General features: G+C 44.4%; 1 protein-coding gene across 6 annotated transcripts in view; it reads left to right on the forward strand.

Moving 5' to 3' along the window:
• MBOAT7 (membrane bound acylglycerophosphatidylinositol O-acyltransferase MBOAT7) overlaps positions 1–14,598 on the forward strand; it is a 784,148-nt gene that overhangs the window by 288,794 nt on the left and 480,756 nt on the right. For all 6 annotated transcript variants that reach the window (XM_073602276.1, XM_073602279.1, XM_073602277.1 and 3 more), the window contains one exon: positions 10,593–10,719. In XM_073602276.1, the coding sequence (XP_073458377.1) occupies positions 10,593–10,719 (127 nt within the window). The remainder of the gene's footprint in view (positions 1–10,592; positions 10,720–14,598) is intronic.

The raw sequence follows: 14,598 nt of genomic DNA on the forward strand, positions 1-14,598 counted from the left end.
AGGGTTTAATCCGCAGCAGTCAGCCGTAGGGTCCACTACCTTGCGGTGCACTCCTGATCCCAACGGTGTGCATCTGTCACCCAGCCTCTAGGTGACCTGACAGTTTGATCAGCCATGGACCCGGCTGATGTGCCGCTACCCGCAGATGATCCGCTGCAGGGCTTAGTTCGCAGACTTGAGACCTAGGAATCGCATCTGACCCAAGTTTTGAACAGGTTCAGGCCTTTATTAGGACCCCCGGTTCAACAACCTCAACCGCTATCTGCTGCTGCACCTATCGCACCAGTCGCAGCCACACATTCATTACAACTGCCAGCTCCGGCCCGTTTCTCTGGGGACTCAAAGGCTTGCAGGGGGTTCCTTAGCCAGTGCACGATTCATTTTGAACTTCATCCCCAAAACTTCCTGTCCCATCGGGCGAAAGTAGCCTATATTATATCCCTTCTCTCCGGCGAGGCGCTAGCTTGGGCTGCCCCTCTGTGGGAACTGAATGATCCAGTGGTTTCTAGCCTGTCTGATTTCTTGAAACGTTTTCGGAATATCTTCGAGGAACCGGGTCGTGTCTCCTCAGCGGCTAGCGCTCTTTTACGTTTCCGTCAAGATTCCGCTTCTGTGGGACAGTATGCTCTTCAGTTCCGTATCCTCACAGCTGAATTGAGCTGGAATAATGAGGCCCTAGTTGCAACCTTTTTACATGGCCTCTCTGATAGAGTGAAGGATGAATTAGCAGGAAGATCCCTTCCTGCTGATCTGGACGGTGTCATCACCTTGTGTAACCAGATCGATATTCGCTTTCAGGAGAGGGCCCTGGAAAAAAGACGCCAGCACTCCCCATTCCTTAGGCAGCTTGAGCTCCCAGTCCCTTCTCTTCGATCCGAGGAGCACCCCCTGCCCACTGAGGAACCTATGCAGCTGGGCTGGACCAAGTTGTCTCCTGAAGAATGCGCTAGGCGCAGAACTCTGGGCCTATGCCTCTACTGTGGGGCCAAAGGTCATTTTCGTGACACTTGTTCTCTTTGTCCAGAAAAACGATCGGGGCTAATACATCTGGAAGGTGGCGTATTAGACCCTGAAGTATCACCTTCACCTTCTCGTCTTCTTCTTTCTGTGTTCCTTCATGTCGGCGCTTCCTCTCGTTCGGTCTCGGCACATCTGGATTCCGGAGCCGCTGGCAATTTCATGGATTGGGGTACTGCGTCTTCCATGAGACTTACCCTTTTGCCCCTTACTACGCCATTGGTGGTCTTGGCGATTGATGGCACTGTTCTCCCAGGGGGCCCTATCCGCTTCCAGACCCTCCCTGTTAAGATGTCGGTAGGGACACTCCACCAGGAGTGGATATCCTTCCTTGTCCTACCTAAGGCTTCGTCTCCTATCATATTAGGTCTTTCTTGGTTACGGCTCCATTCGCCACATGTTGGCTGGACTGATGGACAGATCTTGACTTGGGGTTCCTCCTGTTCCTCCTCCTGCCTACTCAAGGTTACCCCAAAAGAGAATACTCCTGTTGCCACCATCCCAGTATCTTCTGCTCTTCCCGCTGCGTATAGCGATTTCTGGAATGTCTCCTGCAATAGTCGGGCTGAGGCACTCTCTGGGTCGTGTGGTTCTCTGGATGAGAAGCCTACCTGTGAACCTGAGCCGATCAGTCACTCAAGTTTGCATGGCCATTTCACTTTGCCTGTCCCTGGACCCCCTTGGACACACACCCAGGCTGACTCGTCCACCAGTTCCACAGTCGCTACGCCCTGCGATGCAATTCTGGTGGTCGCTGCACCTGGCAATGCTGTTCAGTCGGCCTCTGCACCAGTCCAGCCCTACTGCTACTACGTCCGTTCAAACCTGTTTAAGAGGCTCAATCCATCCTTTGGATAGAATGCCTCATTCGGCCAGGTGGGGTTTTCAATCTTTTGTTCAGGGCTCTCTATATTCTCTTTGTGTTTCAGCTATCCAGCTTAACTCTTGTGACACGATACCTTTTAACCAACCTAACCTCAGGGATCCACTGACCTCTACCCAGTCTGATGGTCCTGTGTTGGATGTCCAGCACATCTTTAAGGGTCTGGGGGACCCTGCTCAGACTTCTGATGGTCTTCTCGTGCCCTTTCCCATTTCTAAAAAGACTTTAGTCCCCAATAAGTCCTTTCGTCCTCTCCTTACCTCGGTTCCGGCCTCTGAGGATAATCTAAAGTACGAATTTAGTCAAGTTTTGGATTCCCCGCTCCCTAAAGGCATTCTTCAGTACCTCGTACATTGGAAAGGGTTTGGTCCTGAGGAGAGGTCTTGGATGACTGCATCTGAGGTCTTTGCTCCTCGTCTATTGAGGAGGTTCCATCTGGAGTTTCCCTTTTAAGCCTGGGCACAGGCGGGGGCGGGGGAGGTCTTAAGAGGGGGGGTACTGTCATGGTTATGCAATAGAGTTTGTCGATCAGCATACCTGTCTCCATGTGTTCATCTCTAGAGACCAGCTGACCCTCACCTGACTGCTTTTGTAACCTCTCCTCTAAGCATGGCCCCACCCCAGGCCCTATCAGGGAACCCTATATTAACCTGTGCACTGCAAGCCAGCAGTGCTGATCAACAATTGTGTGTTAGCCTCTGTGTGTATTTGCTGTGTTTCCTACATCTGATTCCTGTTACCGACTTTGGCCTGTTCTTAACTATTCCTGTCTGCTCCTGACCCTGACCTTTGGCGTGTTCCCGACCATCCCTGTTTGCCTGTGACCCTGAACCTTGGCGTGTACTCTGCTGTCCTTGTCTGCTTGTGGCCCCGACCTTGGCTTGTCCCTTACTTTCCTTGTTGTTCCAGCCTGCTGCCTCCTTCCTCTTCTCCTGTAGTCTGCCGTGAGCGTGAGCTGTGAGACCCTGGGGGGCCGCGACCTGGAGCCAGACTGCAGCTCAGTCCATCCTTACCATTAAAGGCTCTGGTGAACACCTGCTGGCTCTTGGACTCCGCGCCCTGGGGAATCTATGCTCTAGCTCCCAGTGGGATCTGTGTCAGTGATCCAGTAGACCTGCTTCCTGAAACCTCCCAGGGTTTAATCCGCAGCAGTCAGCCGTAGGGTCCACTACCTTGCGGTGCACTCCTGATCTCAACGGTGTGCATCTGTCACCCAGCCTCTAGGTGACCTGACAGGCACTGTATATAGGCAGGAACTCCCCTAAGAAGTTTGATAGGGTATTGCAGCCATAAACCGCTTAATTGGGGGTATTCTCCCCCTCTGTATTCTGATCACCTATTGGTGGCTGTGATGCCTTCTTTATGTGCCTTGGGAATATTGTGGATTGAGAACTATTATCCTAATAACGCTTATATGTGGTGTACGTACTTATCTTATGTTACCAAAGCTATGCCTTTTTTTTGCCATTGTCTGTGTGCACTGTACTGCTTTGATTATTTCTATTTTGCATACATTGTACCAGGTCATTGTTTCAATAAAGGAACATTCTGTTAGTTAAAAAAGAAAAAAAAAAAAAAAAAAAGTCCAGCGCTACCTTACATAGTTACATAGATAGGTTGAAAAAAGACCCAAGACCTTATTGATCAATAACTAAAGTCTTGTATTTTTTTTCTTTAAAAATAACAAACATGTTATACTTTCTCTATGAAATGATTTTACGCACAGATGCTCCTCTTCTCAGGTCCCTCTTCGTTGCTCCAGGCCCCTCCCTCCTGTCGAGTGCCCCCACAGCAAGCAACTTGCTGTGGGGGCACCCGAGCCACAGCTCCCTGTGTCCAGTCAGACATGGAGCCACGGTTTGGCCCCGCCCCAACTCCCAATTGGCTAACTGACTTTGACAGTAACGGGAGCCAATGGCGCTGCAACTGTGTCTCAGCCAATCGGAAGGGAGAGCCCCATGCGGCTGAGTCTCCCCTGCAACATCGCTGGTTAGAGATGGGCTCAAGTAAGTATTAGAGGGGCTGCTGCACACAGACGTTTTTTTTTATGTTGCATACAATGCATTGAGATAAAAAAAAAAAAACTTTTGCCTTTACAATCACTTTAACAATGGTGGAACCCTCTAATGTATGTAAGTCTCAATAAACTTCAATTATACCACAATACCGGTCTCTGTGATATGTAACGTCACATACAATACACATCAAACTGAAAATAAGACATACAAAATGAAACATTGCAGGGATTGTGGAAACCCCTTCTATAGATATTTGCAATACAGATTTGCATCAAATGCAATTATTTACATTGTAATTGTAACTAAAACCTATACAATTCAGTGTAACAATCTTAACCAGAAAAAAAAAAACAAAGTGCAATAACGGTGGGAACCTCCCAACTAAAAAGTTAATCTGTTCTGCAAATATATGTAGATGGATTTTCCATAATTCTTGCAAAGTTTCAATTTTTTAATGTCTTATTTTCAGTTTGATGTCAATTATATATGACATTACATATCACAGAGGCCTGTAATATTGAAGTTTATTGATATTTCCATTCATTAGAGGATTCTACCATTATTGATAAGCTATTGATTAGTAAGGTAGCGCTGCACTTTTTTGTGTTTTTCACATGCCAATGTTTACTTTTGCCACATGCCGATTGTTTAATTGCGCCACATACCAATCTTTAGTATAATCTGTAATCACTGCATTACTATTTACAATGAACCACTGGAGGTAAAATAAAAAATAGTCAGTAAAAGGCTTGCTGCTAAGCACTGATGTGTTCCCACACCAGAAAAAAAAGTGCAGCGCTACCTTACTATTTAATAGCTTAACAATAATGGTGGAGCCTTTTAATGTATGGTAATCTCAATAGACTAAAGTGTTACCACAATACCGGTTTCTGTGATGGGTAACGTCACATAGAATACACATCAAACTTAGCAAAGATGGTGGAAACCCCTTCTATAGATAGAAGGTGGTGGGTGGAATGTCCTAATAGATACAGCACCTCATCCCTAAAAAATTGTATATGTGGAAGCAGGGAGAGTGGGATTATCGCCGTGCCAAAAACAAATCGGAATACAATTATTATAAAAAATAAATTTTTATTGATATACAATTCTAAAAAGTATAAATAATTAATTACATATACATTGTGAACAAGTAAACTAGACAGAAAGCACTTAACAGTTTTAAATATTGACCGACACCAGAGATGTTGAAAGGTAGTCGATGGTCAATTGATCCCTACTAGTTTCGCCAATACATTGGCTTCATCAAGGGAGTAAGCAAATAATACAAAGGAGTAAAAACACTGAAAAAAGGGAAAAGAAAGTACATTAATCATAAGACCCAGGTATCATAACATAATTCAAGTGAACGATCATGCTACAGAGAAATCACAGTTTTGTCTAACCTAGACCTCCAGCCCCCCAGTCCCCATATCAAAGACATGCCGTGCCAAACTCCCAGGACACAGAGTGAGCACCGCCACGCAGCCAGGGGACAGTAGTCAAACTCAACCCTGTAACTGGCTACAGGGGGCCCAGAAGGGTGCCTATAGGAGCTAAAGATTGACACATTGGTAATTGTACTTGGCTAAAATTGTTAATTAATCACATAGGCTAATAAGCCTCAGTTACATACCATAGTTGGCCCTCCTATAGATATTTGCAATACAGATTAAAGATTTTGTTCACCTAAAAAAATATATATATGTTGATCCTGTTCCTTTTAAAGCATGTTATACAGCACAGTGCTTGGCTGTGAAATTTGGCCCCTTCTATCATCTAGAAAACGTGGCTGATCCTGCAAGTTTCTGCCCTCCCCTCTGAAAACTGACCACAGTATATCATGGCTGCTGAGCCCTGACACCGTGGTCTGTTTACGCGCCTCTGTCAGCTGCGGATATCTGCAGCTCTCCTGTGTCTCCCTCTGTCACTCCTCCCCCGCCTGTCTGCTCCTGTTTCAGTGCCCGCCCCCTCCCCTCCTTCTGCAAAAGTTACTTTGAATGTTTTATACCATTCTCTGTTTATTAATCCTTTATGCCCTCGTGTCTGTGTTTTATAAAAATAAGCTGCTCTTTACCTTATCTCAGAGCGCCGCTCGGTACTCACAGGACAGGTGAAGTTGGAGCAGTGGCTGCTAGCGGTATATTGAGGAAACGGATCTCATAGCTGCAGCGAGTGAAAATACTAACTTTCCATCATTATCTGTAAAGAGCCCAGGCTGGGTCGTAAGCCATCTGCCTATAAAGCTTGCGATTTGGTAAGCACACTCTACAGCTACGGTGGTCGGGTTTCTCACTTTGGTTTTATGTGCACATCAGGGTGTTTGCTAAGTGTCCTTATTTGATGCCCAGACATACTACACTATGGCCAGTTCTCTTGTTATTTCTTTCTTCTTTTTTTGGTGTATATACTGAGGGAACGGCGATCTGAGCCTGGAGAGAGTGGAAACATTTACTACATCAAAAAGGCCCTGGCTGGGTTGTAAGCCATCTGCTCATACTGCTTGCTGTTTGGTAAGCGCAATTTACAGCCACGGTGGTTGGGCACCTTACTTTATCTATATGTACACATTATGGTGTTTGCAAGACCTTAAGTGCCTCTGTTGGATGCCCATAGATAAAACCTTTTGGACGTTTTTTTCTTTTTTAGCGCAGTTTCTATATACTATATTGGACTTTTGTGTTGTCGCACTGTATGCTGCTGCTTTTTTGTTTTGATTCAAAGATATATCTTTTCTAGCGCGGTTCTTTTTATTTACTCATGTGACATGGTGCCTCTATCCTCCTGTCCTCCCTGCCTCCCAAGTAACATCAGCGGGGGTTTCTCGGGCCCGCCCGCTGCAGCTGCCAGACGAGGAGAGCAGAGAGGTGGCGGGTCATGTGAACGCCAAGCGGCGCTCTGAGATAAGCTAAAGAATGGCTTATGTTTTATAAAACACAGACACAGGGACACAAAGGATTATTAAACAGAGAGAATGGTATAAAGCGGCTTAACCACCACTTTAACTTCAAGTGCAATAATTCCAGTTATATGTGATTTCACATGTAATAAACATCAAAATGAGAATAAGACATACATTTTTTTTAAAACTTGCCAGGAATGGAGGAAACCCCTGCACTAATTGGCGTGACCGATGGGTACTGGTTGGCTGCACTGATGGGCAGTGATTTTCTGCACTGATAACCAGGGTACTGATCATTAGTGACCTATCAGTGTAAATTCCCCCTGTCACAGGAAAGCCAATTATTTGCTTTCCTTTCCTCACACAGTGGCAGCGCTAAAGCAAGGAAATTGCCTTAATCAGGGTTTGTTTACATGTGATCAGCTGTGATTGGACATACGGTAATTGATCACATGGTAGAGAGCCAACATCCATGTTGACACTGTCATTGACTGACGCCGTCCACTGCCCTACTGATGTTACAGATATACAGTTTTTTTTTATATATTAGATATATTAGAGAGTTCCACCATTATTAAGTTATTGATTAATAAGGTACTTTTTTTTTGCCACATGCCGATTTAAAGCAGCATGTTGCGGCTAGGGATCTGCTCACACCATACAAGCACTGAGTGCCGGTTCACACTAGTGCGATGCGAGAACCCTGCAAATCCCTGCATCGCACCTGAATCGCACAGTGGTTTACACTAAGATCTGCAAACCGCTGCGGGTGGCAATGTAAAGGTAACAACACCCCCAGATTGATCAGCAGATCGTAGTACGAACTGTGAAATGAATCAGATCGCATAAGTGTGAACCAAAAAAAAGGGTCCTGCACCATTTTGGTGCAAATGTGATTCGATTTCAGCCATTGGATATATGGCCAGTGGATATAATATATAAGTATGGGCATGAGTCTACAGTTCAGTAATGATTAGATAAAGCATGTAAGGGCAACATGTTTATCTCCTGTTGTGGCGGTAGGGGGAGAGAGGGCATGTGAAGGTAGCAGCCACAACCAGTAACTGAAAACCTAGAGGAGGGAGAATTAAATATTTATTGCTACATAGAATGAACTAAACATTTTGCACATGCATGCTTTACATTTCATTACATTGTGCTGAGCAGTGTGGCTGGAGAATGAGGGGGTGTGTTTGATGTTGAAGTGGGCGAGTTCACATTTAACATGTGCAGGCCTAGTGTACCCTCCCACATTCACTGTAATTCCCAAAGATTTATAGGAAATTTAGTTACTTTTCCTGTAGAGAGGAGTGGATATGAGGTAACCACTTCTGTAACACCTCCTCCTTGGCAGAGCAGATGCTGTTATCTTTTGAATTAGAGATGTCTTCCTGAAAATCTGGTTAGACTTTTCTCTTCAATGGTAAGGAAATTTTCCAAAAATGTATTAACTGTTTAGTGTTTTGTGTAAGGGGTGTAGTAATGGGCAATCTTTTTGCCTATCCCGGAGTTCTCCTTTAAAACACCCCATGTTTTTATAATGATGTACAATCCCTTTGTCCTTCAGAAAATCCTTAAAAAAAAATTTCAGTAAAAGAAAAAAAAAAAACTCACTATGCCTCTTACTAATTACCTTGGACTGTCTGCCCCCATAAAGGGGTTATTTGGGGGGTATTTGTACTGTCATGGCCATTTAAGGCCTCAAGAAATGAGATGAGGCAGTCGGTACATCAGCACTGATCAATGTACAAATTAATAAACCATAGTTTGTAGACGCTCTAACTTTCACACAGACTAAATAATATACACTGATTTGGGTTATTTCTTTACCAAATAAATGTAGCAGAATACGTTTTGGCCTAAATTTGTAAAGAAAGATTTGTTTGCAAAATGTTTATAACAAAAGCTAGCAAACTTTTTTTTTCAAACCTTTTTGGTATTTTGTCTTTTAAAAAAAAAAAGAACAAACCCCAGTGTTGATAAAATACCATGAAAAAAAAGCTCTATCTAGCGTGTCTGCACCGAAATCTGAAAATTGGCCTGTGCGGGAAGGGGGTGAAAGTGTCTGGTATTGAGGAGGTTAATGCATTGTATGTCAGCTTTCAATGAAGATGATTTTTGGAATATATTTATACAATTTTATATAAGTTGGTGTGTTTGTTCATGGGGTACCATGCAAGTCCATTTATGTATGAGGGGACTGTGACATCATAAGGGGCGTGGTCAACGGATGACATCACGCGGTGACCCCGCCTCAAGCCTATATAAGTCTTTGCGCACCGCGCACACTGCATTACGGCAGGAGAGAGCGTCGTGTCAACATCGGAGGAAGACCGGAGGGAAGAAGACGACGGAGAAGACTGGGCCACTGCTAGCAAAAGAGCGGGCAAAAGAGCAGAAGATAGCGGAGGAGCTCGGCAGAAGACAGCGGGAGAGGAGGCTGGAGAAGTCGGAAGAGACCCGGGGAACTGCTAGCAAAAGAGCGGGCAGAAGATAGCGGAAGAGCCTGGGAGAAGAGGCCGGAGAGCGCAGAGAAGTCGGAAAAGACCCCCGGAGCTGCCTAATAAATTAATTTAAAAACCTTTTGTAGTGTGTTTTTTTTTTTTTTTTTTGACACTTTTTCCCCCAGGTGAATGGGTAGGGGTACGATGTACCCCATACTCATTCACATAGGGTGGGGTGCCAGGATCTGGGGGCCCCCTTATTAAAGGGGGCTCCCAGATTTTGATAAGCCCCCCGCCTGCAGACCCCGACAACCACCGGGCAAGGGTTGTCGGGAAGAGGCCCTTGTCCTCATCAACATGGGGACAAGGTGCTTTGGGGTGGGGGCGCAGGGCCAACCCACCCATGTTGAGGGCATGTGGCCTGGTATGTTCCAGGAGGGGGGGCACTTGCTCGCCCCCCCCCCTTTCTTGAACGACCGGGCTGCGTGCACCCACAAAATTCTCAGCAAACAAATCAAAACCGCAAGTCGGATCATCTTGATCCGACTTCTGGTGCGACTTCTATTCAAATCAGTGGGCTCCCATAGAGAACCATTGATTTTGAATAGAGACAGAAACGCCGGACGAGGCTTAACACAGCTTTAAGCCTCGTTAATTTGCGTTTAACACTTTTTGCCGGCGTCTGACGTTTTTACAGCTCTAGCGCTGGAGCCTCAGAATGCGATGGTCCTTTTTTTTTTTTTTTTTGAGCTTAAAAACGACCATGCCTGTTACAGCTCAAAAACGCCATGATGTGTATGAGCCAATTGAATAACATGGAGTGGCGTTCTTAAGCAGCAAAAAAAGCTCAAAAAAGCTGCTGTAAAAACGTCCGTGTGTATGAGGCCTCATAGTTAGTACAATGAGCTTCTCTTTTTCTTTAATTCTGCCCCTTGGGTTGAACCAAAAAAAAAAACTACTTGTGTGTACAAGGCTTAATATAGTGGACATTGAATAGGGAGAAATTAAAGCCATAACTTGTCTAAAATTAGCCACAATCAGGAGTTTGCAGACTTTTTTCCTCCACTCCATAATGGTGCATTTTAATGATTGCCAGAGTATGTTTGTAATTAAACTTTGTAAGGAGTAGGTAAAGTGAGTTCATAATATATAGGACTGTTTTATCACCTATTTCTCTATTTATAGAATATATCTCTACTCCACGCTTAAAATATTAAAAATAGGCACAAACCCAAAATTCAAAACTATTACATAAACCCAAACCGATGCAGCTGCAGTATTACCCCACCCAAAATTTCACTATTTGTTTCTTCTTTATTTTCTTCTAGATCCTGCCACTTTATGGCCCTTGGCTGGACTTTCACATACCTTTTTTTTTTCCGCACGGTGACCTATTATAACCTTCCAGCCCCCACCTCATTCACAAATGCAGTGCAGTTGCTGTTAACATTGAAGGTAAGTAACCATCGCTTAACATGAAATTCCACATAGACATGCTGCCTTTATGCACACCCTTCAGTTATGGTCTCATCTAGAACAATGTGAATGCTCTGAGATAAAGCTTATGAAATAAGAGAAACAGTGTTTAACCCTTTCATGACTAAGCCTATTTTTGAAATTTGGTGTTTACAAGTTAAAATCCGTATTTTTTGCTAGAAAATTACTTAGAACCCCCAAACATTATATATATTTTTTTAGAAGAGAGTCTAAAGAATAAAATGGCGATTGTTGCAATATTTTTTATCACACGGTATTTGTGCAGCGGTGTTTTAAACGCAAATTTTTGGAAAAGTGACACTTTCATGAATTTTAAAAAATCCAAACAGTAAAGTTACCCCAATTTTTTTGTATAATGTGAAAGATGATGTTACGCCGAGTAAATAGATACCAAACATGTCACCCTTTATAATTGCACGCACTCGTGGAATGGCGACGAACTACGGTACCTATGAATTTCCATAGGTGACGCTTTAAAAATTTTTTACGGTTACCAGGTTTGAGCTACAGAGGAGGTCTAGGGCTAGAATTATTGCTCTCGCTCTGACGATCGCGGCGATACCTCACATGTGTGGTTTGAACACCGTTTACATATGCGGGCGCGACTTCCGTATGCGTTTTCTTCGCTGCGCGAGCTCGCGGGGACGGGGGCGCTTTTAAAAATTTTTTTTTTTTTTTTTTTATTTATTTTATTTATTTTTGTACTTTTATTAATTGTGTTTAAAAATTTTTTTTTTTTTTTTACTTTTATTGCTGTCACAAGCAATGTAAACATCCCTTGTGACAGTAATATGTGGTGACAGGTACTCTTTATGGAGGGATGGGGGGTCTAAAAGACCCCCCATCCCTCCTTTACACTTCAAAGTATTCAGATCGCCGAAAACGGCGATTCTGAATACTGTGTACTTTTTTAAATTCGGCGCCATTGGCAGCCGAGTAAACGGGAAGTGACGTCATGACGTCGCTTCCGCGTTTACAATTAGAAGGCTGGAACGAAGCCGCTCACAGCTTCGTTCCAGCCCGCCCCCAGCCGCCGGAGATTCCTGAATGGACACCGGGCCTCCCGATCGCACGGGAGGCCCGGTAACAGCGGCGGGAGGCGGCGGGAGGGGGGGGATGTCCCCTCCCGCTCCTCCGGTATAACAGCCGAGCGGCTTTTAGCCGCATCGGTTGTTATATTCGGGTAGCCGATCGCCCGCTGAAAACAACGGTACCGGGATGATGCCTGCAGCTGCGGGCATCATCCCGGTATAACCCCGGAAAGCCGAGGACGCATATGTGCGTTCGGTCGGCGGGAAGGGGTTAATATATTAACCACTTCAGCCCTGGAAGAATTTACCCCCTTAATGACCAGGTCAGTTTTTGCAGTACGGCACTGCGTTACTTTAACCGCTTACCGACCGGCTCACACCGATATACGTACAGGCAGATTAACGTACCTGTACGTTGCCCTTTAAAAAGCGGTTTGCGGGTGCCGCGACCTCTGTGAGTGTGATCGCGGGTCCCGCGGACTCTATGTTCATGGGGATACCTGCGATCGTCTCACGGAGAGGAAGAACGGGGAAAGGCTGATGTAAACAAGCATTTCCTCGTTCTGCCTAATGACACTGATCACAGCTCCCTGTAATCGGGATCCCTAAAAATCGCTGATCGCCGCCATTACTAGTAAAAAAAAAAATTATTATTAAAAATGCTATAAAACTATCCCCTATTTTGTAGACGCTATAACTTTTGCGCAAACCAATCAAACGCTTATTGCGATTATTATTATTTTTTTTTTTTACCAAACATATGTAGAAGAATACGTATCGGCCTAAACTGAGAAAAAAAAAATTATATATTTTTTTGGGGTTATTTATTATAGTAAAAAATAATGCATTTTTTTTCAAAATTGTCGCTATTTTTTTGTTTATAGTGCAAAAAATAAAAACCGCAATGGTGATGAAATACCACCAAAAGAAAGCTCAATTTGTGGGGAAAAAAGGATTTCAATTTTGTTTGGGCGCAATGTCGCACGACCGCGCAATTGTCAGTTAAAGCGACGCAGTGGCGAATCGCAAAAAGTGCTCTTGTCTTTGGGCAGCCAAATGGTCCAGGGCTTAAGTGGTTAAAGGACCCATTCTTTGGGAACCAAGTACTGGCATTCAGTGGTGACAATGGTCCCAGATAATGAACCTACCAGATGGGATCAAATGAGGGTCCCCTGACATACCCATCACCAGAGGCTTCTGTGTATCTGAGAAGCACGTCTGCATTGCAAAAAGGAAATTCTTTGGAACATCCAGAGAATCCAGTGTGCCCAGGGTAGCATAGGGATGCAAGACAATTGTTTCCAAGAGACCCCTGCATTGGGAAGCTGCCGACAACTGCTTGGCCCATTCAAATGAGAAAAGTACTCACTTGAGCATTGAACTAGGCCTGCGTATTGATGACTAGCCAGGTCTGCTCCAACTGTTTTGACACCTCCTATCCAGCCCAAACTTCTCAGGCTAGCCAGAAGAATCCCTATTTGAACTAGTACGTCATCTGGACTCTGAGCCAACAGTAGTCTAATGTTGGATTTGAAGCACCCCCATTTCCTTAGAGGGGTCACACAGAGATTAGGACTTCCATAAAGGTGAGGTGGGGAGCCCTGAAAGGAAGACGCATGAATTGAAAATGTCCATCTCTCACTGACACTCATAGTTACATAATTAGTCAGGTTGAAAAAAGACACAAGTCCATCTCTAGTTCAATCAGTAATAATAAAAAAAATCATACAATCCCATATACATAATCCTATACCCACAATTGATCCAGAGGAAGGTGAAAAACCACAGCAAAGCATGATCCAATTTTCTACAGCAGGGAAAACAATTCCTCCCTGATCCCCCGAGAGGAAATCGGATATTCCCTGGATCAACTTTGCCTATTAATGTTAGTACCCAGTTATATTATGTACATTTAGGAAATAATCCAGGTCTTTTTAAAGCATCTACTGAGCTGGCCAGAACCACCTCTTGCAGTCTATTCCACATTTTCACAGCTCTTTACTGTGAAGAAACCTTTCCGTATTTGGAGATAAAATCTCTTTTCCTCCTAGATGTAAAGAGTGCCCCCTTGTGCTCTGTGATGACCTTAAAGTGAATAACTCAACACAAAGTTCACTGAATGGACCCATTCTGTACTGTAATTGTACATGTTGATGATATCCCCCCTTAATCTCTTCTTAAGAGAGAATAAATTCAGTTCCTCTAATCTTTCCTCCTAGCTGAGCTCCTCCATGCCTATTATTATCAGTTTGGTTGCACTTCTATACACTTTCTCCAGTTTCCTAATATCCTTTTTGAGAACTGGTTCCCAAAACTGAACTTGAATATTCCAGATGAGGTCTTACTAATTTGTACAGGGGAAAATGATCCCTCTCTCTTTTCCATCTCTCTCTCTCTCTCGTCCATATCTCTCTCTCTCGTCCATTTCTCTCGTCCATATCTCTCTCTCTCGTCCATTTCTCTTGTCCATCTCTTTCTCTTGTCCATCTCTCTCTCTCTGTCCATCTCTCTCTCTCTGTCCATCTCTCTCTCTCTGTCCATCTCTCTCTCTCTGTCCATTTCTCTCTCTCTCTCTCTCTCTCTCCCTCTGTCCATCTCTCTCTCCCTCTGTCCATCTCTCTCTCCCTCTGTCCATCTCTCTCTCCCTCTGTCCATCTCTCTCTCCCTCTGTCCATCTCTCTCTCTCTCTGTCCATCTCTCTCTCTCTCTCCCTCTGTCCATCTCTCTCTCTCTCCCCCTCTCTCTCTCCCCCTCTCTCTCTCTCCCTCTGTCCATCTCTCTCTCTCTCTCTCTCTCTCTGTCAATC

This window comes from Aquarana catesbeiana, linkage group LG10, assembly GCF_042186555.1.
Source record: "Aquarana catesbeiana isolate 2022-GZ linkage group LG10, ASM4218655v1, whole genome shotgun sequence".
In the NCBI taxonomy this organism is placed as follows: domain Eukaryota; kingdom Metazoa; phylum Chordata; class Amphibia; order Anura; family Ranidae; genus Aquarana; species Aquarana catesbeiana.